The sequence below is a fragment of the Camelina sativa genome, chromosome 9 (assembly GCF_030686135.1).
Source record: "Camelina sativa cultivar CO46 ecotype springtype chromosome 9, ASM3068613v1".
Lineage (NCBI taxonomy): Eukaryota > Viridiplantae > Streptophyta > Magnoliopsida > Brassicales > Brassicaceae > Camelina > Camelina sativa.
The window spans coordinates 42,531,169-42,556,430 of NC_141888.1; the positions used below are offsets into that span (position 1 = coordinate 42,531,169).

The 25,262-nt window shown below is 34.4% G+C and overlaps 7 protein-coding genes across 9 annotated transcripts; 5 read left to right on the forward strand and 2 right to left on the reverse strand.

Annotated features, from left to right (window-relative positions):
• Window positions 1-1,267: 1,267 nt before the first annotated feature.
• On the forward strand, window positions 1,268-4,725 carry LOC104714661 (uncharacterized). Of its 2 annotated transcripts, XM_010432092.3 has the most exons (14): window positions 1,268-1,637; window positions 1,741-1,788; window positions 1,876-1,936; window positions 2,051-2,083; window positions 2,303-2,427; window positions 2,598-2,732; window positions 2,814-2,890; window positions 2,971-3,227; window positions 3,394-3,450; window positions 3,532-3,700; window positions 3,816-3,873; window positions 3,958-4,043; window positions 4,138-4,194; window positions 4,349-4,725. In XM_010432092.3, the coding sequence occupies exons 1-14, from the start codon at window positions 1,487-1,489 to the stop codon at window positions 4,439-4,441; spliced, it is 1,407 nt and encodes a 468-aa protein (XP_010430394.1). In that variant the 5' UTR covers window positions 1,268-1,486; the 3' UTR covers window positions 4,442-4,725. The 2 variants fall into 2 exon arrangements, with proteins under 2 accessions (XP_010430394.1, XP_010430395.1); XM_010432093.3 differs by lacking the exons at window positions 1,268-1,637; window positions 1,741-1,788 and having other exon boundaries at window positions 1,880-1,936; window positions 2,323-2,427.
• Window positions 4,726-6,342: 1,617 nt separating this feature from the next.
• LOC104714662 (RHOMBOID-like protein 2) lies at window positions 6,343-8,825 on the reverse strand. Its single transcript, XM_010432094.3, has 4 exons — window positions 8,073-8,825; window positions 7,402-7,565; window positions 7,149-7,312; window positions 6,343-6,894 (listed from the first exon to the last, which is right to left on the reverse strand). Exons 1-4 carry the CDS (start codon window positions 8,348-8,350, stop codon window positions 6,544-6,546), a joined length of 957 nt encoding a protein of 318 aa, XP_010430396.1. The 5' UTR covers window positions 8,351-8,825; the 3' UTR covers window positions 6,343-6,543.
• Window positions 8,826-10,265: 1,440 nt separating this feature from the next.
• LOC104714664 (indole glucosinolate O-methyltransferase 4) lies at window positions 10,266-12,122 on the forward strand. Its single transcript, XM_010432095.2, has 4 exons — window positions 10,266-10,937; window positions 11,035-11,345; window positions 11,433-11,497; window positions 11,624-12,122. The coding sequence occupies exons 1-4, from the start codon at window positions 10,483-10,485 to the stop codon at window positions 11,921-11,923; spliced, it is 1,131 nt and encodes a 376-aa protein (XP_010430397.2). The 5' UTR covers window positions 10,266-10,482; the 3' UTR covers window positions 11,924-12,122.
• Window positions 12,123-12,754: 632 nt separating this feature from the next.
• Window positions 12,755-16,617, forward strand: LOC104714665 (indole glucosinolate O-methyltransferase 4). The gene is made up of 4 exons (XM_010432096.3): window positions 12,755-13,539; window positions 13,658-13,968; window positions 14,117-14,181; window positions 16,157-16,617. Exons 1-4 carry the CDS (start codon window positions 13,070-13,072, stop codon window positions 16,454-16,456), a joined length of 1,146 nt encoding a protein of 381 aa, XP_010430398.2. The 5' UTR covers window positions 12,755-13,069; the 3' UTR covers window positions 16,457-16,617.
• A 340-nt stretch (window positions 16,618-16,957) lies between these two features.
• On the forward strand, window positions 16,958-18,693 carry LOC104714666 (indole glucosinolate O-methyltransferase 4). Its single transcript, XM_010432097.3, has 4 exons — window positions 16,958-17,604; window positions 17,746-18,056; window positions 18,169-18,233; window positions 18,322-18,693. Exons 1-4 carry the CDS (start codon window positions 17,135-17,137, stop codon window positions 18,616-18,618), a joined length of 1,143 nt encoding a protein of 380 aa, XP_010430399.1. The 5' UTR covers window positions 16,958-17,134; the 3' UTR covers window positions 18,619-18,693.
• Window positions 18,694-20,186: 1,493 nt separating this feature from the next.
• LOC104714667 (indole glucosinolate O-methyltransferase 4) lies at window positions 20,187-22,197 on the forward strand. 2 transcript variants are annotated; one of them, XM_010432099.3, is made up of 4 exons: window positions 20,187-20,924; window positions 21,047-21,357; window positions 21,516-21,580; window positions 21,722-22,197. In XM_010432099.3, exons 1-4 carry the CDS (start codon window positions 20,455-20,457, stop codon window positions 22,019-22,021), a joined length of 1,146 nt encoding a protein of 381 aa, XP_010430401.2. In that variant the 5' UTR covers window positions 20,187-20,454; the 3' UTR covers window positions 22,022-22,197. The 2 variants fall into 2 exon arrangements, with proteins under 2 accessions (XP_010430401.2, XP_087323469.1); XM_087467343.1 differs by lacking the exon at window positions 21,516-21,580 and having other exon boundaries at window positions 20,363-20,924.
• Window positions 22,198-23,034: 837 nt separating this feature from the next.
• On the reverse strand, window positions 23,035-25,106 carry LOC104714668 (replication factor C subunit 2). The gene is made up of 7 exons (XM_010432100.3): window positions 24,763-25,106; window positions 24,413-24,519; window positions 24,208-24,309; window positions 23,903-24,098; window positions 23,682-23,810; window positions 23,394-23,588; window positions 23,035-23,312 (listed from the first exon to the last, which is right to left on the reverse strand). The coding sequence occupies exons 1-7, from the start codon at window positions 24,922-24,924 to the stop codon at window positions 23,202-23,204; spliced, it is 1,002 nt and encodes a 333-aa protein (XP_010430402.1). The 5' UTR covers window positions 24,925-25,106; the 3' UTR covers window positions 23,035-23,201.
• Window positions 25,107-25,262: the final 156 nt, after the last annotated feature.

Genomic DNA, 25,262 nt, shown 5'->3' on the forward strand with positions numbered 1-25,262 from the left:
TTTTATTTGAAGATTTTTAGAGACATATATTTTAGAATCAAATGGTAATGAATAAAGAATTCATGACTTTTTGTGAAAAAAAAAAAAAGAATTCATGACTATTTTTAAAAAAATCTAAACATCTTAAGATAAAGATCTTTTTTTTTCCATTTATTAATATTTGAACTTTTTTGGGTTTAACATATTAAAAATTTGCCTTAATGTGCTTACATAAGTATTTTATCCTATATTTATCTTGATTTTACTTTTTTTTTCTTTAATATGAATATCCATATTTTGTTTATACAAATTTAATGGAAAAAACTATGGAGTAAAAAAAATGTATTAAAAATTTTAAAGTTGACAGATTGATTGTCTTGAAAAATCTTCTCAACACAGGCAACACATTATATCACAATTTGTGAATCGTGATTATCTGCTACATAAAATGTTTCAATTTTGTAGATCTTGGAATCTGCTTTTCTACAACCTTTGGAAAATTGATTATGATGAATACACTTTGATATATTTGTTGAACTTGCTAACCAAGTGTTATATATGTGTACATAAGGGTGTGTACTGAATCCCTTATGCATCATCACAATTCTCTCTAGCTTGCTCTTATTCTTATAAGTAAAAAGTATAAAAAATACTAACTTTGTTATTAAGTTTTTTTTTCTTTCTTAGTATGGAAACTTTATTTAAAGAGATAAACTCCAAAGCTAATAAAGCAAGGACGAATGTGGACTATTTTTATACAGCTTACATGAAAGCCATTAACTCGGATTTGGCAGACGAAGCATTCTTAACCGTTACTAATCCGATCATCTTACATATGGGGAATATCATCAATACAACAAAACATATTGCATATTGCTTACAAGTTCTACGGAACACAAATCCAGGCCTAAATTTTCTTCGAAATCTTGATATGATCGACGAGATGGCGGTTAATGTTTGGAAAAAATCAAAAGTTGCATTAAATGTAATGCGGAAAGCGATTGTTGATGCAAAAGAAAGAAAAAAAGCAAGAGAAAAAGCAATAAAAGAAAATGAAGCGCAAAAACGAGCAAGAGAGAGCAGTTTACACTACTATCGTAGTTGAGTTAATATGCATACTAGTATTTAGCAAAGCAAAGCATGATATATGTTCCCAATGTTAGCTTCAAAACTTAAAAACATTTGATTATTTTTTTTAAGAAAGAAATACATATTAAAAACTCCCATTTAAAAAATCATAATACATGAAAAATGATTATTAATAAATGAAACCGAAATACATCAAACCAACCCAAAGATGAAAAACAGAACAGAAATAGAAGAAATACATTAAGCTAACCAAAATCAGACACCGAATCATAAAACTGATCGAACCGGAACCAAACAGTTAACCAGATTGGTGACCCTTCCTAAAAAACGATACGTCGTCGTTTTTGTCTGAGTCGTCTCTCTTCACTCGCCGGAGAGAGAGAGAGAGAAGAAGAAGAAGAAAAGACGACGGAGAGAAATGGCGGAGGAGCAGAATAAGAAGCCATGCCGATTCTGGATTTGGGCCTCAGCTTCCGTAGTTTTCCGATTAATCTTGATCTCCTTCCCTGGAAATCTCAATCTCTCTTCCCGTCCGGAGGTCTCTACTCCTCTCACCAGCATTCGCCGCCGTATTAACTCTTAACTCTCTCTCTCTCTCTCTCTCTCTCTCTCTCACTCACTAAGATTTCGAATTCAGCTCACATTTCTTCGTTCCGTGTGTGAAATTTTCAGTTGCTGAAGGTTATTGGTTGAAGCAGGCATCGATGTCACCATACGCAGGTCTATCTTAAGATTTTGATCCTCTGTAATTTTGGATTCTAAAAGCTATTTGGAAGCTGAGATTTTTTTAACTTGTGATTTGAATAGGATCAATGTATCATGGCTCACCATTGCTTCTCTCGGTTCTTGGACCTCTCACTGTTCAGAGGTAGTGACTGTAATCGATTTCGATATTAGGTTTTTGTGATTTGTTGAGCTTGAACCATAACATGATTTTTGTTCCTTTTGAGGTTAATTGGATAACAAGTTTGGGTTTTTGCAGGATTAAAGGGCAACCAAGTCATCTCCTGTGCAGGTACTTTTGGATGTCCCTTCAATTCTGTGATCACATGTTGTTTCTTGATTCTCAGATTTGAGCTAGTTTAAAATCTTGGGGTAGGATTAGATTGTGAGTGTGATAGATTTGATAAGCTGTTGCTCTATGGGGACAAAAATATGGAAAAGAGATGATCTTTCAATGTTTTACAGAACTTAAAAAGTCATGTCTTTGATACCAACATTCTCTTGGATACAGCTTGGTCTTTGTTATTGCAGATATATTAAGTGCAATGCTTCTTCGAGGTATTGGTCAGAAACTCCAGATGGCTTATGGTTTGAATGCGAGGCTACTTGGCTTTCTTAAGTCATCAAGGGATAAAGGTAAAGTTGAGAGTCATTTTTGAATTCAATGTATCATCTATCTTATTTTTACAGTCTTATTAGTTTCTTTCTGCGCATTGAACTGAAGTAGAGAGTAAATTCTCTTTTTTTACCGTAACTATTTACTTAAAGGCAAAGATTGATCTCTCCCTTTTTCGTTGTCCTCTCAGTGATCCTACCTTGTGGTGATATTGCTGCTCTTGTGTATTTGTGGAATCCATTCACGATAGTTTCTTGTGTGGGTTTATCAACTTCTCCAATTGAAACCTTGGCCGTCATACTGGCGCTTTTTGGAGCAGTTACTCGTAAGAAGATTATGATACTTGCATATTGATATTTTCAATCGTTTCCTGACATTCTATAACCGATGTTTTCTACTTATGCAGGACGAGTTCCTCTGGCTGCATTTGGCTTCGTCATGGCCACACATTTATCTCTTTACCCTGCAACTCTTGCAATTCCAGTATGTATCATTTCTTGTTTTATTTATTCCACGGTTCCCAAATTAAACAGATTATAATTGCTATTTTGTATTTCCCACAGATGATTATTCTATTGGGATATGGTTTGGATGCTCCTCCTATAAAATTGTTCCTTCAGACCAGAAGTGTAGAAAATGAGAAGAGTTCAACCTCTACTGTCACTAAGCAAGCCAAGTCGAAACAAACTACACACCTTCCGTTCTTATGGAAAACAGTTATGCACTTCTTGTTCTGGGTACTTCTGTGGTCGCTTTATGTGTTGGTTTTATGCGCCTTATCACTAAATAAATATGGTGGGGTTGAGGAAATGTTCAAGAGGTACCCCTAACATTGAAATTTAATTCATACCGCTATAGGATTAGTCTCTGTTAGCCATATATTGAACAAAGTTAGATACCAGTTTATATAATTTTTCTATAAGAACTTGCATTATATTAGAACGTTAGGCGTTTTGACGTTTATGTATCTTTGCCACTTGTTATAGGACGTATGGTTTCATTCTCAGTATTGAAGATCTTTCACCAAATATTGGAGTCTTTTGGTAAGTATAATAAAGTCATATCATCAGTGGTGGATAAAAAATCTCTTCTAATACATTATTCGTTTTAAATCTCACTTTCAGGTACTTCTTTGCAGAAGTCTTCGACTTCTTCAGAAACTTTTTCCTGATAGTTTTCCACGTAAATGTTCTGTTTATGTTACTCCCCTTAGCCATACGGTTGAAACATCGGCCCTGCTTCCTGGCTTTCGTATACTTAGCGATCTCCTCGATTCTTAAATCTTACCCTTCAGTAAGTACTTGATTTCACTGTTAACTAGATATTATGTTTTTTTTTTTTTTTTTGAGGAATTGTACTAAAGAATGTTAACAATGAGTGAGTTAAATCATTTGACTGAACCTCCTAGGTTGGAGATTCTGCTTTATACTTGAGCTTATGCGCATTGTTTGTCAATGAGTTAGTAGGTAAAAAAGCAAATACTTCATATTCTACTTCGCATTGTTTAGCCTTTGCTTTGCATATAAACTCTTGTCTTTTGTTTTGCATAGATATGAAGTTCTCGTTTTTCCTCTTCTGTGGATATCTTGGGATTTCTCTCCTCAGCCCTGTGATGCACAATCTCTGGATATGGCGGGTAAGCTCAACTCAAATCTATAGCCCAACTCTTCACATCAGTTGCAACAAAATGTTCCAATGAGCATTACTACTTTTGATTTTTTTCATTACAGGGTACAGGAAACGCAAATTTCTACTTCGGAAACGCTATTGGCTATGCGTGCTTTCAGGTATAATATAAGCCTAAGTCCATCATTCTATTCAGTGATTGAAGTCTAGATTCATGGAGTGCACAATTAGATACCAACCAGGAGATGATGAGATTATCAGATTTTTTTATTTATAAACGATGTAGCTTATGGGGTTTCTGTGGGGTTTTTACAGATCGTTTTTGTGGTTGAGAGCGTAAGCGCAATGCTAAACCATGACAGGGCGCTGAGAAGATCTAGCTCGAACCATGGAGAAGTCAATAGCTAAGCCATTAGAGGTCATTGCGCCACTTTTCTATTACACGTAAAGAGAAGAGTTTTTTGGTCTTTTGCTTTATCGTAGGGGTAGACAATCAGGTTTATTGTTTGGTTTCGGTTTGATTTCTTCGGTTTCACATACATTAAAACCATACGGAACTGTTTGTAATCCAGTTTAGTTTCTTAAAAATTGAAACTATACTCAGATCTAGCTGTAAGGGTATGCAATTCGGTTTACTATTTGGTATGTATTTATTTATTTTTAAATGGTTTTATATGCAATTCGGTTTACTATTTGGGCTTTCCGGTTTAAGGTTTGGCTTCACTAGTTTCTTTTGAGGTTTTTTTTATTTGGGGGTTTTTAAGATTTATAAAAACAGAAATCATATAAAACCATTTATACTTCAGAATTGGCTTTGGTTCGGTTTGCCTAATTAGTTAGTTATTCATGTTGTTCTGATATAGTTAAAATTTTGAAATATAAATTATAAGGACTTTGGTTTACTTGTTTGAGTTCAGTTTGATTACACCAAAACCGGTTTCGGTCTGATTTCAATTATTCGGATATTAGAATAATGAAGGCACTTGGTTCAGAAATAAATTTCGATTCGGTTTAACTATTTCGATTAAGTTCAATTCGGTTTTTTTTTTTGTTGCAGTTTTATCCCCATTCCTACCAACCAATAGCAGCATTTTCTATGGATGCAAAATAATACAAAAAAAAAAATACAATAAAACTTCTGTAAATAAATAATGTCGAGATTATATAATTTTTGTTAATTTATTCATGCAGTAAAAATTCAAACTTAGTTGCTTGAGTTATTTTATATTCTCACAAATCGAAAAACTTGTTTAACTATTTGAGTGGTTATCCTTTATCTTATAATTCACAAGTCGGCCAATCATATTAAGCCACATCAGAATATTTTGGCGTTTTAACTTAAAAAAAACAAAACCAAAAATAATTAGACACGATGGAGGAAAAAAAAAAATTCAGAGAACAAAAAACCTAACATGTTTTTCGGGGAAAAAAAAACATAACCAGCTTGATTTTTATTTACGAACCTATAGATTTTCTTTGGACCAGTTAAATCATGCCACATAGATTTTCTATTTTATATTTTAATTAAAAACAAATATGTATTAAAATAAAAAAACAGGAGATCGTGGAAAGAAAAAAAAAAGTACAAATTTTTTTTAAAAAAATACTTTTGAATCCAGAAATCTATGAAGACCCTCTTGTCTTCGATCCATCTAGATGGGAAGTGAGTTCACCAAAATCTTCTACATACATATATATGACTTGTACTCTAAGTAACCTAAAAAAGTTTTCAAAACAAAACTAATAAATTAATCAAACTGGTTACAGGGATCAAAATATACAAATGCATCAAAGACATTCATGGCATTTGGGGGTGGAATGAGATTCTGTATTGGAACTGACTTCAGCAAACTCCAAATGGCAGTTTTCCTTCATAGCTTGGTCACAAAATACAGGTTCAACAGGGCTACTACTCTTTTTTTTTGCGATTTGAGAGAGTTATTCTTACTGATATTTGTAAGTTTGTTTCTTGGATATCATCAGATGGGAGGAGATCAGTGGAGGAAATATACGTCGAACTCCTGGATTGCAATTTCCAAATGGTTATCATGTTAAACTCAAGAAGAAAGTGGTCTAGAGAACGTTAGATTGAGGCAAAGGAAGAACAATTTACAAGACCTAAGGTGTATGCATAATATTAAGTGTGTACTATTTAACCAAATTAAAGGAATTTATTTCCAATTTAAGCTCATGTTTTCCCTGTAATAAAATTGTTAATCAAACTTTAGCAAATCAATCTCAATAATGAAACATTGGTTGAGATAAAATGCCTTCAATCGAATAATACTATTTATATATACTTAAGACAGTTTTGAGAAGTATGGTTTTCAAATGTAGTAATAATACACTCTTTTGTTTCTATCCCTTTCTTTTTTACACAAGACGAATTTTGTAATGTACATATATAAAGTAATCAAAGGCTAGAGAGATCAAAGATATTAAATGTTAACAAGATCACATATAAAAGCTTATACTGTATATGATTATGATGATGGCGATGATGATGATGATTAGCATGTCCACTTAGAAGTTGGGAAACAGCTGAGGTAATGACACCATTTGCAATGTTTGTTCCCATTCTCTCCTTTGAACAGCATCACTAATCCAACAGTTAACCCAACCACAAGTACAACCGCTGCAACTATGAACAGCACGTACTGGTACATGCTATACTTGCGTTTGTTTCGCGCAGTGTTGGTGCGGGAAGCTTCCCAACCGTACTGTGGTCGGACAAGGAGGACAAACCCGAGGCAGAATCCGGTTAAAAACCCTCCAATGTGTGCGAAATTGTCAACCCGAGGAAGCATGCCTAGTGCTAAGTTGATTGCAATGATGAATAGAAGAGTGATCAGAGCAGCTGCCTGCAAATACAAACTGTTAGAGAGGGTATATATAAACCAAACCTGAACCTATATGATTAGACCAAAACCGAACCAAAATGTGTTTAGGCTGCTTTTCTAATCTGAAGAACCGAATCAAAGCTTTCAAAAGCCAAACCAAAACTGCTTCAAACCGAACAAAACACAAGTATAAATGAAATTTTCTTTGGTTTCTTCCTGAGTACAAATTGCTAAATTTCCGGTTAAGGCTGGTGTAGTGGAAGGGACATGAGTACCTTGTTGGCATAGATAGTCCAATTGGTGAGAAGTTCAGATAACATTGCTCCAAGAAGTCCGAAGAGCGCACCCGATGCACCAACAGAGATACTTTCTTGAAGGAAAAGCGATGAAAGTATGCTTCCACCGAGACCCGATACTAAGTAGATAACCCCAACTCTTACTACACTCAGCCGTGATAAAGATAAAATGTTTCAGTTGGTGACCACAAAATTGATCTATAACTTTCATGGAAAAGGCAAAAAGACTTACTGAAGCCAAATTGCTGCTCAAGGCGGATACCGATGAAGATCAAACTCAACATATTTGTTAGAAGATGAATGATGCCAGCGTGAAGCCACATACAAGTGAGAAGTCTCCATCCTTGATGTTCATGTACTACTTTCCTCCATTCCAATGCTCCCATTTTCTCCAATCTAAAACACGAATCAAGAGTAAAACTAAATCAACCACCAAGCAAACAAGGAACCACAAATTAACTATCACAAGAGACATTCACAGAACAATTTGACAATGAAATCTAAACAACTTCAATTGGATCCATAAGTTGCTTAGTCCAATTCTAGAAAAGAGAAGTCTTCAATTGGGATACATATCAACCGACAAATTCTAGCCACGCTAAATACATAACTACGAATGGAAAAATGGAAACTTTGAGAAACCCTCACAAGCTCTCGAGCTCATTGTCCAAGCCATTACAGACGCTAGAGATCAAACTCAATTGCAAATTAGAAAACAAATAAAAATTGAGACTTTTGGGGTACCCAGAAAGTAAATCAGATTCACGAATTCAAGCATCAACCACAACTACTGAATAAAGATGAAAACTTTGAGCTCAATTAGAGAGATCAAACCAAAATTGAGACTTTTGAGATACCCAGAAGATAAAAACTTGAATCTGGAGCTTTTTAAAGTAAACTTACGTTGAAGAAGAAGGACCAAAGAGAGGATTCTCTTTAAGTGGCTGAAACGAGAACCTTCGGAGGAACTTAGCAACACACTCTTTGTTAGCTCCTGTGATTTTCTTAGGACAATCATTAACAAACATCACAGCGACGAAGACGGCGAGATTCGCAACTACAATTGCTGGAATCAGCCACGAAGTCCAATGAGTTTCGCCGGAAGACTCATCGTAGAAATAGTTGTTGTTATTAGCTCCTCTGTTTCTCTTCCCTCCTCTCTCCATATCTCTGTTCGCCATTATTTGCTCTGTTTCCTCTCTGTTTCTCTTATCACAAAATCTCAGGTGTTATATAAAAGAATATCGAAACTTGGATTAAACGGATCAAATACGAAATTCAGGAGAAGTAGCTTAGAAGAAAGAGAGGAAGAAGATGAATTAGAAGGAAGAAGAAGAAGAAGGATTGAGACAGAGTATCAGTAATTAGGGTTAAAGTTGTAACCTTTAAAGGAACACACAAACAAAAACAAAACAACGTTTTTTTTTTTTTTTTGAACCGTTGATTGATGTGAAAAAGTGAGTGCAATTAGAAAACTTTATTAGGTCTGTGTGTGTATCTATCTATCTATCTTTATCGATGTAGAAAATAAAGTAATTAAAACAGAGCTTTGGTGGTGTGTCAATGACGAGTTAGGCGGTGGTGCCAGCTCGGCTTCTCCGTAGGTTTTTGTAAGTTTCTATTTTGAGTATAAAACAACTCAACACCTGCGATTGTACTGTATACTGTATACAATCTCCCGGGTTCTATCATATTTTTACTAGGAAAATTCCTAAAAAATACCTCATGTTATTTAATTTAGACATTTAATACCTAATTATTTTGCTGAAATACAATTTTTTTTATGATTTTAAAAATTTTGTTCAAGAAACGTAAACGTAAACGGCGTTTTGTAGAAGTGTGAATTTGTAAATTACTCATAAGAAATTTTGTATAGTCTCTTTGTAAGTTTTTATTATTATATAAGCCATACGTCATTCTTTCGATAAGCATAACTTATTGTAGACTATTATATGAGTTTGATATTCAATAACGATCAACATCATAAACATGTTGTCCTCAATAAAACGACGATATGTATTGGGATCCCCATGAAATAGATATCTTGTACAAATTCATGTGCACTTTGGTTTTGTGACATCTCATTAGAAAAAAAAAAAAATTAATAATCAGGCATGTGTGTTGCGTCCATGCATTTTAAAGTAGGACCACATATGAATATTTTCAAATTACAATCCAAGAAATAAATTTGTAAGGTCCACGCGGTTTCAACTTGATTAGAGGGATACACACCATTGACATTATTAATCCATCATCCAACACCACAAAGCTATTTTTAAAGTAACAAGTACATATGTAGAAGGATATCTACAATTTCGTGGCCAAGATTTTTGAGCCAAACTAATACTATGACATCAAATTATACAATCATTTTTTTTATTTTTTACTATGATCGTTACTATTAATACTACCATTTATTTGATTCACCTTTTGCATTTTACTATCTTCTTTGTTCTTTTTGTCTTTTCCTTCTTTTTTTGTTTTCTTCATTAATACTAATATTTATATACGGATCAGTAAGTCACAATCTTAATTTCAAGGCTTCTCATGAAATAATTTTTACAGTAAATATAAAATTATCCACATATTTGTTATCAACTTTTGTCAACAACAACGACGGCAAACCATCTTTGCTAGACCAAATATAATATAATCAAAGAAAAAAGCCATGACTTGGCATAAATCAAGGAAAAGGATTTTGATCTAGCAAAGATGGTTTAATAATATTTCATGGGTCGAGATATTAGCTTGTTTGATATAAAAATACCAAATTGGTTGGGACGATTACTGAATTAAGCTTCAATGATAAATAAGAAAAACATTGACAAGCAACCGGTTTATGTTTAAACAGTTCAGAATTATCTATGAAACAGCAAAGATTAATGAGAACGGTTTAACGACAGACCGGCAACAAATCAGTTTAGATATAAACCGGCAACCGGTTCGTCACTAGAGATAAGTGGACGTTGTTACCTAAGCTAAAGTTTCTCTTGTTGTTACTTGTTAGTCAAACATTCATCAACACATACCACACTTGACACTTACTAGTCTTGCTTCATTAATATTGGTTTCAATTCCGTACCTTACCTTTTCCATACATTAGTGAATGTATTTTTTAGTTGTTGAGTGTGGAGTGTGGACGAAATCACATCAACCCGTCAAAAGTCGTAAACACCAACTAAGTCTAAACAAGATGAAAAATTCTAAAATCTATATATAACATCCTCACGAAACAAATGGAAACCAACTTTATCTTACCATCTAATACCTTTGTGATCTACCTTTCTCAAGTTTTCCACCAGCAACAAAAACAATGGCAAACGGCCATCTTCAAGAGCCCTTAACCACTTGTTTAACCAAAGAAACACAACAATTTGACGAAGTGGGCTTGCAAGCGGAGAGGATCTTATACGTCATGCCATTCGCCATGGTTTTCAAAGCCGCTTTGGAGCTTGGCGTCATTGACATGATTGCTTCCGTAGATGAAGGTGTGTGGCTCTCGTCTTCCGCCATCGTGCTCGGTCTCCCAACCAAGCCCACCAATCCAGAGGCACCGGTATTGCTGGACCGGATGCTGGTTTTACTAGCGAGCCACGGAATCTTGAAGTACCATATGGTGGAAACCGGAAAGAATGGTAGAAGTGAAAAGATGGAGAGGGTCTACGCAGCTGAACCAGTTTGCAAGTTTTTCTTGAACCAGGGAGATGGCTCCGGTTCTTTCGCCCCTCTGTTCATGTTGCTCCAAAGCGAACTCTGTTTTAAAACCATGTACGTATACTACTAAATGAACCGGTGAACAACAAAGTGTTATACTATTCATACGTATCATTAATGAAAAATGGATTTTTTTTTTTTTTTTTTACAGGACACATCTCAAGGACTTGATATTAGAAGGAAAAGATGCATTCAGCTCTGCTCATGGCATGAAACTTTTCGAATACATAGGTTCGGACGAACGGTTCTCTGAGATGTTTAACCGGGGAATGTCGGAAGCTTCCATAATGATCGTGAAGAAGGTTTTAGAAGTTTACAGAGGATTTGCAGATGTGACTACTTTGGTGGACGTGGGAGGAGGAAATGGAACCAACATGAGTCTAATCACTTCCAAGTATCCTCATATTAAAGGCATCAATTTCGATCTAGCCTCGGCTTTAGTTCATGCTCCTCTTTATCCAGGTATATCACTAGCTGAAAAAAGTACAAGTTGTATTTTGAAGTGCTCGTACGTTTTGATAACTATATCTCTTTAAATTGTTATACTAGGAGTGGAGAATGTCCCAGGAGATATGTTTACAGAAATTCCAAAAGGAGATGCCATCTTCATGAAAGTAAGTTCCTCTATATATATTCTATTTTTTTTTTTTTTTTTTTTTTCATAGATATATAGTCTCATGACATGGTCAACCATATATGTACTAACAATAAAATAAAATGGATATATAAATTAAATTCAGTGGATACTACATGACTGGACTGATGAAGACTGTGTAAAGATTCTGAAAAATTGCTGGAGAAGTCTTCCCGAGAAAGGAAAAGTGATAATAGTTGAGATGATTACCCCAAAAACACCAATGAGCAACGACTCTTATTCTAACGTTGTGTTAGCCGTGGATATCGTGATGTTAACACATTGCTCAGGTGGTAAGGAGAGGTCTCTTCGACAGTTCGAGAGTTTAGCCTTTCAGTCAGGTTTCCTTCGTTGTGAAGTCATTTGTCTTGCTTATTCATATTATGTTATCGAATTTCACAAATAGATACGATGTTTCTAGAAGTCAAAAATAATAAGACTATAGCTAGTCTCCTCAATGTGGAGACACTACATATATTGTTAAGGCACACATGATGATAAGCTCATGTAATTCATGTCTACAAGCCCATCTATAGCCCATGTAATTAGGTTTCTACCAGAAGCGTAATTATTTCCATCATATAATAAAGTCCCACATTCCAAGAGTTTTATCCCCCCGGGCTTCTTTAATTTTTGTCTTCTGCAATAAAACAATAAGGAACATACCAGGTTAAGAGCTCTTGAGCAAATCCTCCTCATTCATCAACTTACGTTTGCAATTGGTGGCTGAATTTTCTACCACGACAATTTTGGAATGTCATTGTCTTTCTCTTCAGTCATGCACACCTCGGTAGAAAATTATAGTTCCACGACTTTTTTTCTATTGAAAATTATAGTTCCGTGGCTTTTCTTTTGATTGAAAATTATAAGTCCACTACTTTTTCTGTTGAAAATTATTATTCCACTATTTTTCTGTTGAAAATAATAATTCCATGCCTTTTTTTCTATTGAAAACTATAATTCCACGAGTTTTAGTTATATTATTTTCGTTTGACGAATACAAAGAATTATTAGTCGTTTTTTCATTTATTATTTTGCAATTTACATAGTTACACGGCCTTCTGTGAACCAAAATAAAAATAAAACAGCCATACAAAACGATTATGATTTTTTGGGTTCGTAAAAAATGCTTCTGACATTATTCTTATGTTGCAAACTAAGAATTGTAAAATAACGATTCTTATTCAAAAGTAAATACATGAGAATATTGTGTTTTTGATAATTTATGATATAATACGTGCTGTAAGACTTTTTCAGCATGTTCAAGGAAATTTCTCATATCATATTATCGTAACTAAAATATGTTAGCGTACGTCTTTGACGTCATAATTAATTAGTCGATGGAAACAAAATCTAGACATTAGTTTAATTTTCTTTGACAAATGATGGTTATGCATGATTTTATTAATCCGCATGAAAATAAATATCTCGGCATAATCTTCTAGGCTTCTCCCTATAAAATGGCAGCAAGAGTGAACAACAACGTTCAGCTTTCTCTTACCATCTCTATATCTTTGCAGCATTGCTACCTATCTTTCTCAATTTTTCAACAATGGCAAACCATCTTCAAGATCCCTTAACCTCTTCCCTTAAACCGGGTCTAATCAAAGAAGAACAACAATTTGCCGAAGAAACAGTGAGCTTGAAAGCGGAGAAGATCTTGTACACTGTCTCCTTCCCCATGATTTTCAAAGCCGCCTTGGAGCTTGGCGTCATCGACACGATTGCTGCTGTAGATGAAGGCGTGTGGCTCTCGTCTTCTGAGATTGCGCTTCGTCTCCCAACCAAACCCACCAACCCGCACGCACCGGTTTTGTTGGACCGGATGCTGGCTTTACTTGTTAGTCACTCAATCCTAAAGTGCCGTATGGTTGAGACGGGAGAAAACGGCCAAACCGGAAAAACCGAGAGAGTTTATGCTGCTGAACCGGTTTGCATGTTTTTTTTGAACCGTGGCGGCGGCTCGGGTTCTCTTGCGACTCTGTTCACGATAGGCCTAACCGAAGTCTATTTCAAGACTTGGTACGTACTACTTCATTATTCACAAACAAGCCAAATAACTTGCATTGACCTTTTTCATTACCCCGTTTTAATGAACCAGTAAAACCAGTTTGCAAAAAAATCAATTTTTTTTTTGTAGGATAAATCTCAAGGACATGATATTAGAAGGAACGGATGCATTCACCTCTGCTCATGGCATGCGACTCTTTGAATACATTGGTACAAACCAACGATTCGGTGAGATGTTTAACCGGGCAATGTCAGAAGTTTCCACCCTGGCCATGAATAGAATTCTAGAAGTGTACAAGGGATTCGACGATGTAAACACTTTAGTGGATGTTGGAGGAGGATTTGGACACGTCATAGGTTTAGTGACTTCCAAGTATCCTCATATTAAGGGCATCAATTTTGACGTAGCCAAGGTTATAACCGAAGCTCCTCTTTATCCAGGTACACTATATATACTAACTCATAAAGTCAACAAATTGTACTTGAAATTGCTAGTTCTGATATAAACATTTTATTTTCTTTTTTTTTACAAAATAAATAATACTATAATTTATCTTTCTCAGATTTACTTAAAATGTTTTATATATAGGAGTGGAGCATGTTTCAGGAGATATGTTTAAGGAAATTCCAAAAGGAGATGCAATCATCATGAAAGTAAGTAACCACTTATTTTATATGGAAAAGCCAAAGATATATATATATATATATATATATATATATATATATATATATCCCCCTTTTAATAAAAGGGAAGTACACAACTTAGTTTTGTAGACTTTATAAAAAATATAAATAGTTACAAATGCATAAAAATAAAAATATGTTATATATAGGATATACATTAATTCTATACTCTTCATAAGATAACTCTTCATATATAGATAATAAATGATAAATGATAAATGATATCCATAAATCGTGGAGCAAGATTTAGTTATAATATATATGAAGATCCTCCTTTCGTATGTTTGTATCAAATCGTAGACTTTATAAAAAATAGAAATGGTTACAAATGCATAAAAATAAAAATAGGTTATATATAGGATCTACATTGACTCTATACTCTTCATAAGATAACTCTTCATATATAGATAATAAATGATAAATGATAAATCCTCTTTTAATAAAATGGAAGTACATAACATTGTTTTGGTAGACTTTATAAGACTTTATAATTTTAATAAATGGTTACAAATAGGTTATAGATTAATCTATATATTAATTAGTTACAAGTTGATAGTTCATATATTAAAGGTAACAAATAAAACCTTAATTGTAACAGAAGATCTTAAACGTGATATTCCAAATTGATAGTTCATGGATATTCCAAACTTTATTTTCGAAAGATCACGTTGTTTCCAAAGATCTACAATTACAATATTACCAATTTTTTTCCTGAGATTTTATTGATAGACCACAACGTTAACCAAGTTATTAAAGGGGATAAAAATATACTCTCAATCATAAATAGAAAGTACACAACTTTTTTTTTTGTATAATAAAACGGAAGTACACAATTTTTTTTGTATAATAAAACGGAAGTACACAACTTTTTTTGTAGAATATATAATTTTTATAAGTTGGTTACAAAATAAATAATATATTAAATATAGGTTGGTTACAAAAAAAAGGTTATAGATGAAATCCGTGGGCTATATGAAATTACAAATACACTTCAGAATATCTCAAAGAATCCTCTTATAGATAATATTCCAATGATTTATACAATTTTCAAAAAAAATCTTAATTATTCCATATATTGTTACACTATATATAGTGTTAGGCACAAAAATATATTGTTAGGTATAAAAAAGAATAAAATCTTGGCAATTAATCACACTTAATCGTGATTTTTGAGATTTTATGTGGATTTCAAAATAAAATCTGACCTAACATCCTTCCAAGCTTTTAATATAAATCAATGTCTTTAAAACCGGACCGGAAGGTGAACCGGAAGTCTTTCGGGTCACTGGGTCAACAAGTCGGACCGATTGAATTACAGGTCAATTAGTTTATTAGTTTGATTACATTTTATGAATATAACATCTACTTTTTATAAATATATGAACAAAACATACATAGTTAGGTACTAAGCAACTAAAATTAAACTTTTAAATGATTAGATAAAATAACTAACTGATTCTTTTATAAATAACAACATTTATTTTTAATTTGGTTTGAGTTTAAAGTGTGACCAAAATAAAATATTTTAATTTGAGATTGACAACCCGGTCCGACCCTCCTGTTCAACCACCAGTTCACGGGTTTTTCTATTTTTTTGCGGGTTTAATTTTTTTAGGTTTTTAGAGGTTACCATGACCGGCCGACCAGAAGTCTATCGGGTTGTGGTTGGAACGAACCGACCGGCCGGTCTGGTCCTGATTAAAAAACATTGATAGAAATCATTCAGATCTCCATTCACCAAAATATATATTCATACAAAAAATAATAATAATAACAATCGTTTCTCATTTTACAATGCTAAACCGTCTTCTAAATTATATTTTATTTTGAAATTATAATAAAAATAAAAGAAATTTTAACTTGTGCTCTAGCACGAGTCCAAATCTAGTGTATATATATATGATCCCATTGTCAACAATATACTAACTACATAAACTAATGGCAGTGGATACTACATGATTGGAACGACGAAGATTGCCTAACGATTCTAAGAAACTGTTGGACAAGTCTTCCAGAAAAAGGAAAAGTGATACTAGTCGAGATGCTTACGCCGGTGGAACCAAAGATCAACGACACTTCTTCTAAAATTGTATTTGGTATGGACATGTATATGTTAACACTATGCTCAGGTGGTCAGGAGAGGTCATTTCCCCAGATCGAGACTCTAGCCTTTGGTTCGGGTTTTATTCGGTGTGAAATCATATGTCATGCCTATTCGTATAGTGTTATCGAATTACACAAATAGGTTCCAGAATATACCTGAGACTCTATATAACTCCATATATACCTTGTTTTATCAAAATAAACTATTTTACCTTGTATTTCACATATTCATGAGTTTTTTTACGTTTATAATGGATTTTTCCCCTTGTGTGTAATTTATATAATAATAGCCATCTGAATAAATCTGTTCATTCTCTCCAATTTGAAAGAAAAAAAAAAATCGCAATTTAAATGGCATATAAATAGGCACTGCAAGTTACACAAGAAAATAAATAAATGGCGAACGGTTACGATTAAGATTCAAATATAATGTTCAGAAACAATCACAAGCAATCAAAAACTAAAAAAAACATAGAAATAATACAGCATGAACCACTACTATATAATATATGACATTCTAACGTGGTTGTTTGTTGAACATTCATTTTTTTATTTTTTTATTTGAACATTCATTAACCCATACCAACCTGACTATTCATATTTGTCCATTGTATTAAATATTGATTTCGCTTTCGTTACACGTACATTGAATGTTTTGTGTTTCTAAATTTAGGCATAATCTTGTGAACACAGCTTCCCAGCTTCTCCCTATAAATTAAAATGGCAGCAAGTGTGATCGACAACGTTCAGCTTTATCTTCTTACCATCTCCATATCTTTGTTATAATCTATCTTCCTCAAATTTTCAACAAACAACAACAATGGCAAACCATCTTCAAGACCCCTTAACCACTTCTTCTGAATTGGCTATAATCAAAGAAGATCAGCAATTTGACAAAGAAAAAGTGAGCTTGCAAGCGGATAAGATCTTGTACACTATGGCCTTCCCCATGGCTTTCAAAACAGCCTTGGAGCTTGGCGTCTTCGACACGATCTCTGCTGTAGATGAAGGCATGTGGCTCTCGTCTTCTGAGATTGCGCTTCGTCTCCCTACCAAACCTACCAACCCGGAGGCACCGGTTTTGTTGGACAGGATGCTGGCTTTACTTGTTAGTCACTCAATCCTAAAGTGCCGTATGGTTGAAACTGGTAAAAACGGTCAAACCGGAAAACACGAGAGAGTTTATGCTGCTGAACCGGTTTGCATGTTTTTCTTGAACCGTGGCGGCGGCTCGGGTTCTCTTGCATCTCTCTTCATGGTAGCTAATAGCGAAGTCTATTTCAAGACTTGGTACGTACTACTTCATTATTCACAAACAACTAGTTGATTATGAATTACATTAACCTTCATTATCCCGTTTTAATAAATCTTAGTCTATATAAAATAAGTTTAAAAATATTAATTGATTATATATTCATTTGTACGTCGTAGGGAACATCTCAAAGATATGATATTAGAAGGAACGGATGCATTTACCTCCGCCCACGGCATGAAAGTTTTTGAATACATTGATTCAAACGAACGATTCGGTGAGATTTTTAACCGGGCAATGTCAGACGCTTCTATCATGATAATGAATAGAGTTCTAGAAGTGTACAAGGGATTCGAAGATGTAAATACTTTAGTGGATGTGGGAGGAGGAGTCGGAACCGGTATAGGTTTAGTGACTTCCAAGTATCCTCATATCAAAGGCATCAATTTTGACATAGCCAAGGTTATAGCCCATGCTCCTCTTTATCCAGGTACAAAACTATATTAACTGATAAAATCAACAAGTTGTACTTGAAATTGCTAATTTTTTTATATTTATTATCTTTCCCTAATTTACTTATAAAATGGGTTATATAAATATAGGAGTGGAGCATGTTTCAGGAGATATGTTTAAAGAAATTCCAAAAGGAGATGCTATCTTCATGAAAGTAAGTTCTATGTATTGCTCATATATAATATCAATATATATACTACACGTTTGGAACCATGTATATTAACTACATAAGTTAATGACAGTGGATACTACACGATTGGAACGACGAAGATTGTGTAAAGATTCTAAAAAGTTGTTGGGCAAGTCTCTCGGAAAAAGGAAAAGTGATACTAGTCGACATGATTACACCGGTGGAACCAAAGATCAACGACTCTTCTAATGTTGTGTTTGCTGTGGACATGGTTATGTTAACACTATGCTCAGGTGGTAAGGAGAGGTCACTTCCCCAGATCGAGACTCTAGCCTTTGATTCGGGTTTTATTCGTTGCGAAATCATATGTCATGCCTATTCGTATAGTCTTATCGAACTACACAAATAGGTTGGCGTCTATAATTGCCAGAAAAGGAATCTTTACTGATAACAATTTCAATAAAAGCTACATTATTGCTTATAATTATTTGTGATATCAAAATATCAAAGTGGGCCACTACAAGCAAATAACGTGATCAAAATCATTCACAAGCAATCAAAATCTAGAAAACATAGAAATAATACAGCATGGACCACCGACCACTACTATGTCATTCTAAAGTGGCTGTTTGTGAACATTCATATATATATATATTTTTTTGAACATTCATTAACTCATACCAAACTGACTATTCATATTGGTCCATTGTATTAAATATGGATTTCGCTTTCGTTACACGTGCATTGAATGTGTATGTGTTGTTGCCTGCTGCTAAAGCTAATCTAAGATCAAGAACTTGAATATATAAAAATACATTTTCTTATTACATTTAGAAAACCTTCTCAAAAACTAAATTCTCTCTAAGTCTTATGGAACAACTCTCCATAGATCCTTGTATTTCTAGAACTAAGTTACTCCTTATTCTATTAATTAGGATTACACAAACTTATTTGGACAACTCCTTATTTGTATTCCTACTTCTATTTCTTTATTTCTAGAATCTTGTTATTCTTGAAATAGCTTGCTCTTCAAGCTTTGGAATTATCCAACAGCTAACCATATCACAAGTATGTTTCAATATTCAAAGCATGTTATTTAACCAGATTATCAAAGGTAAATTCATTTGAAATTTTGGAGGTTCATGTCATCAACTTTCAATCTAGGAATTCTAGTATATCAACTCATTTTTATACACAGGAACCAGGACTAAAGGGATATATACATCCACCAAAACAGTAAACTTTCTAAGAAGGTTTATATTCCAATATTGTTATCAGATCGATATATGATGTCATGCGCTGAGATCACAAACCTTTCATAAATGGTGATGATTAACAAAGTCGTTTCTAATGGGTCTTGGTCTTGCAAAAGTGTATGGTAGTTACTACTAGTTAGAGCCGGACAATCTAGTGTTTAATGTCCTGAACAAGTTGTACCTCGCATTCATTTATCGAATTTTATTTAGAAACGACTTTGTTTAAATTAAACTCGTTGAGAGAGAGGGACTGCAACTCGATGTAAAGAAAACAAAACACTTCAGTTTAATTGTATCCAAGAAATACATATTGGTAAGGTCCACATTAATATTAGATCGAATGGCATGCAAGACGTAAACGTAATATATACGGTATTATTTTGTTTGATTTTAAATTTGTAAGTCAACTTTCATCTTTAAAGATCTAAATAAATGTTTGACCAAAAAAAATAAAATCCTATAGTTTTAATCTTCTAAACTTATTTTCTTTTTGGAATATTCTTGTTTGTGATAACTATATTCAAAAATATATGATTCCAATTGGTGATCGATAAAAGCGATATTAAATATTGTCAAAAAAAGCGATATTAAATTTCTTAGTAATAAGAAACAGTAGAAATGTTAAAAGTGATAATTTATTATGTTAGCACGTCTTTTTGACGTCATCATATAGTATATGTTAGGGAGTATATGTTAGTGAAATCTTCACTTCCCAAGTATTATCATTAATCATCTCAAAAAAGACTGGCAATAATTAGTCGACGACAAAATTTAGACATAATTAGTTTAGTTTTCTTAGACAAATTTAGGTTATGCATGCTTTTGTTAATCCGCAATGCAAATAAATATCTCGGCATAATTTTGTGGACACAGCTTCGAGGCTTCTCGCTATAAAATGGCAGCAAGTGTGAACGACAACGCTCAGCTTTCTCTTACCATCTCAATATTTTTGCTACCTATCTTTCTCATTTTTTCAACAAACAACAACAATGGCAAACCATCTTCAAGATCCCTTAACCACTTCCCTTAAATCGAGTCTAATCAAAGAAGAGCAACAACTTGACAAAGAAACAGTGAGCTTGCAAGCGGAGAAGATCCTGTATACTATGGGCTTCCCTATGGTTTTCAAAACGGCCTTGGAGCTTGGCGTCATCGACACGATTGCTGCTGTAGATGAAGGCGTGTGGCTCTCGTCGACCGAGATTGCGCTACGTCTTCCTACCAAACCCACCAACCCGCAAGCACCGGTTTTGTTGGACCGGGTGCTGGCTTTACTTGTTAGTCACTCAATCCTAAAGTGCCGTATGGTGGAAACAGGTAAAAACGGTCAAACCGGAAAAACCGAGAGAGTTTATGCTGCTGAACCGGTTTGCATGTTTTTCTCCAACCGTGGCGGCGGCTCCGGTTCTCTTGCATCTCTCGTCATGGTAGCCAATAGCGAAGTCTATTTCAAGACTTGGTACGTTCTACTTTATTATTCACAAACAAGCCAAATAACTAGTTATTTATATGAATTGCATTACCCTTCACTATATATATTTACCCCGTTTTAATAAAACCAATTTACAAAAAAATTCACAGGACACATCTCAAAGATATGATATTAGTAGGAAAAGATGCATTTACCTCTGCTCATGGCATGCGACTCTTTGAATACATTGGTTCAAACCAACGATTCGGTGAGATGTTTAACCGGGGAATGTCAGAATCTTCGACCATGACCATGAATAGAGTTCTAGAAGTGTACAAGGGATTCGAAGATGTAAACACTTTAGTGGATGTTGGAGGAGGATTTGGACACGTCATAGGTTTAGTGACTTCCAAGTATCCTCATATTAAGGGCATCAATTTCGACGTAGCCAAAGTTTTAACTGAAGCTCCTCTTTATCCAGGTACACTATATATTGACTATACTAACTGACTAACTGATAAAGTCAACATATTGTAATTGAAATTGCTAATTTTTATTAATCATTATTTTAAAAATATAAATATTAATTATATTTATCTTTCTCATATTTACGTAATTAGATTGGTTAATTATATATAGGAGTGGAGCATGTTTCAGGAGATATGTTTAAAGAAATTCCAAAAGGAGATGCCATCATCATGAAAGTAATTAATTAAGTTCATAATACAATACTTCTTTTATTTTATTTTTGAAATTTGCTTCAATCACTTCTGTTATGGACAAGCCAAAGATATATTGGATTCCATGGTCGTCAACCATATATTAACTACATAAATTAATGACAGTGGATACTACATGATTGGAACGACGAAGATTGCCTAAAGATTCTAAGAAACTGTTGGACAAGTCTTTCGGAAAAAGGAAAAGTGATACTAGTTGATATGCTTACGCCGGTGGAACCAAAGACCAACGACACTTATTCTAACATTGTACTTGGTATGGACATGATTATGTTAACACAATTGTCAGGTGGTAAGGAGAGGTCATTTCCCCAGATCGAGACTCTAGCCTTTGGTTCGGGTTTTATTCGGTGTGAAATCATATGTCGTGCCTATTCATATAGTGTTATTGAATTACACAAATAGGTTCCAAATTTTACCAACGAAATCTAAGATTAATCTCGTCAACATAGAGACTATATAAAACTATATATATAGCTTGTTTGTAATGGTTTATTTTTCCCTTGTGTAATATAGTTGTGTATTAAGCTGTTCCTTCTCTCCAAATTTATAATAAAATAAAAATCGCAATTTAAATGGCATATAAATAGGTAGGCACTGCAAGTGCAAGTTGCACAAAAAAATATAAAGGGCGAATTGTTTGGTGGTCTATCGACCATCTCGATTTTTCTATTCAGTGAAGTTCACTTAGTGAACACAAGAAGAGCACATGATTGGTGTATACAATTGCCAGAAAAATAAAGGAATCTTTAATGATTACAGATTCAGTGAAGCTACATTGCTAATAATTATTTGTGATATCAAAATACCAAAATGGTTTACGATTAAGATTCAAAGATAATGTTCAAAAATATTCACAAGCAATCAAAAATTAGAAAACATAGAAATAATACAGCATGGACCACTACTATGTCATTCTAACGTGGTTGTTTGTTAAACATTCATTTTTTTTGTTTTTTTTTGTTGTCGAACATTCATTAACTCATACCAAACCGACTATTCATATTTATCCATTGTATTAAATATGGATTTCGCTTTCGTATCTACATGTGCATCGAATGTTTATGTGTTTCTAAAGTATCCTCAAACCAAAACCAAGAATAGTTGCATAAATGAAATCCATCAGAGTATATAAATTCAATTCACACTGTCGCAGAATGGAGTGTTGATATGCATATTAGAAAATGCCTAGAAGAGGAAAAGTAACTCTAAAGTTTCATATATTAATTTTGATGTTGACAGCTCAGGTGGTAAGGAGAGGCCTCTTTCCCAGTTCAAGACTCTAGCCTCTGATTCGGGTTTTCTTCGTTGTGTTATCATTTGTCTTGCCTCTTCATATTATGTTATCGAATTACACAAATAGATTCAAAATCTTACCAAGAACAACCAAGGTTAATATCCCGTCAATGTGATGAATATACTACCAAAATGGTTAGGATTAAGACTCAAAGATATAATATCCAGAAACATTCACAAGCAATTCAAACATCAATCTGAATTATCAAACAACAGAGAGCTGACCAAATAGGATTAAACATAAACTGGCCACTGCTTCATCACTAGAGATGAGTGGAAGTTACCTAGCTTAAGGTGCTTTCGCTGTTTCACGAACAATGGCTAGTTTAGCCAGAAGACCACATAGTTGAAGATATGATCCAACTCCATCGCAGATTCTCATATGCGCAAATCCAGTTTCCTGAAAGATGATCATTGGTGTTAGACGAAAAATGCAGAGTTGAGATGTTTTGAGATGTTAAGGAGAGAATCAGATGTATACCTTCATGAACTCAAGTTTCAGATACTCAGCCATCTCGTAATTCTTTATTATACGGAAAAGCGTTGTGATAATGTCGGTTGGAGAGTATCCCAGATCGTAGAGCTGCTTTAAGCCGTGACAAGCATCATCAAACTTACTTTCCAACACATTACGAACAATGTTCTTGACATGAAGTGGGTGAGGCTGGTCACAGACCTGAGAGGAAATAAGTGGAGAGATCATTGATATGATGATATGAAAGCAATGTGTGGTTTCATCAGCTAGGTTAACTAAGGTTTTGAATCGAACCTTGAAGACGTTTTCTTGGTTGACGAGACGAAACCCGCTATTAGTGGCTTGCAAGTTGTTCAGAGCTTGCCTCATGTCACCATCAGCTGTAAAGATAATCGCCTCGAGGCCTTCAGGTACATAAGGAACCTAGGGAGAATGAAAAGCACAGGTAATTAGAACATGTTACAAAACTGCAGTAAATAAACATGTAGAGTGGTAGAAAAGAGGCACATAGATACATTCTCTGCTTGAACCACAATCATGAGACGGCCTAATATCTGCTGATCAGATAATCTAGAGAACCGAACTAAGGCACATCTACTCTGAATGGGCTCAATAATCTTGGCTGATGTGTTGCAAGCAAGTGCAAACCGCGTAGAGTTCGAATAGATTTCAATCGTTCTCCTCAATGCTTGTTGTGCTCCAGATGTCATACTAATTTTACAGACCAAAAACAGAAAGAAGAAGCACTGAATCAGAAAAACTAATCTTAAGCAAAAAAAAAAGACTGAAGTGAAAAAGCCACAAACTTAGAAGAACTAACCTGTCAGCTTCATCAAGAATGACAACCTTATGACGCCCTGGAGGAAGTGTTACTTTCTTCTGCGCAAACATCTTAATTTTGTTCCTTACAACATCAATACCCCTACAACAGCCATAACAGAACACAATACCCACACATAAGATGTTTAAACCAAACAACGAATGAAGATGGAACAACAACATCTTATATGAGAACATGTACATACCTATCATCAGATGCATTCAACTCCAGAACAGCCTCCTTATAGTTCTTACCAAGAAGCTCGTGAGCAAGAGCCAAAATGCTTGTGGTTTTACCTGTTCCAGGTGGACCCTGAGAGGATATAACAACAAAATCATGCATCAGAACCTAGAAATTGGTGATAGTCCAGTGAACATCCACCAAGAGATCAAACCCATCAATACAATTACATTAACCAAAACCCTAGAATTTGACAAGCTTTTAATCCTCAAATCTAACACCTAAGAGACAAAACCCAATGCCCTAAAATCACAGAGTGCCACAATAGAAAGATTCAAAGGAACTACTAAGAGAAGAGAAGAGTAAAAATCTCACGGCAAGGATGAGATTAGGCATGTTCCCGTCGCGAGCGATGACTTGAAGTCTAGAGACGGCGTCTTCATTACCAACGATATCGACTACTTTGCTCGGCCTGTATTTCTCTACCCATGGTTTCTCGCTTTCCACGCCGGAAGAGGTTGAAGACGACGCCGCCATTTTACACAGCCGGAATCTCCGATCCGGTGCGATTTTCCTGATTTGGAGGGAAAATTGCTGCAGTGACACACTCCAATTAAGGGTTTTTGTTAGTCTTCTACGATTATATTTGCATTCAAGGGCCTGTAAAAATATAAGAATACGAATTTTGCCCCAAAATATGTTAATTTCATTATATAGCCTCCGCCATCAAATAAATACTTGATACGTATTACATATCTGCCACGAATTTTTGTCTTTATGGGTGGATGGAGGTTGTTTGATAATTCAGTTCGGTTGTTTTGATATCAAATCTGCATTTTGATTCGGTTTAAATATTTTTAGTCTCGTTTGGTTTA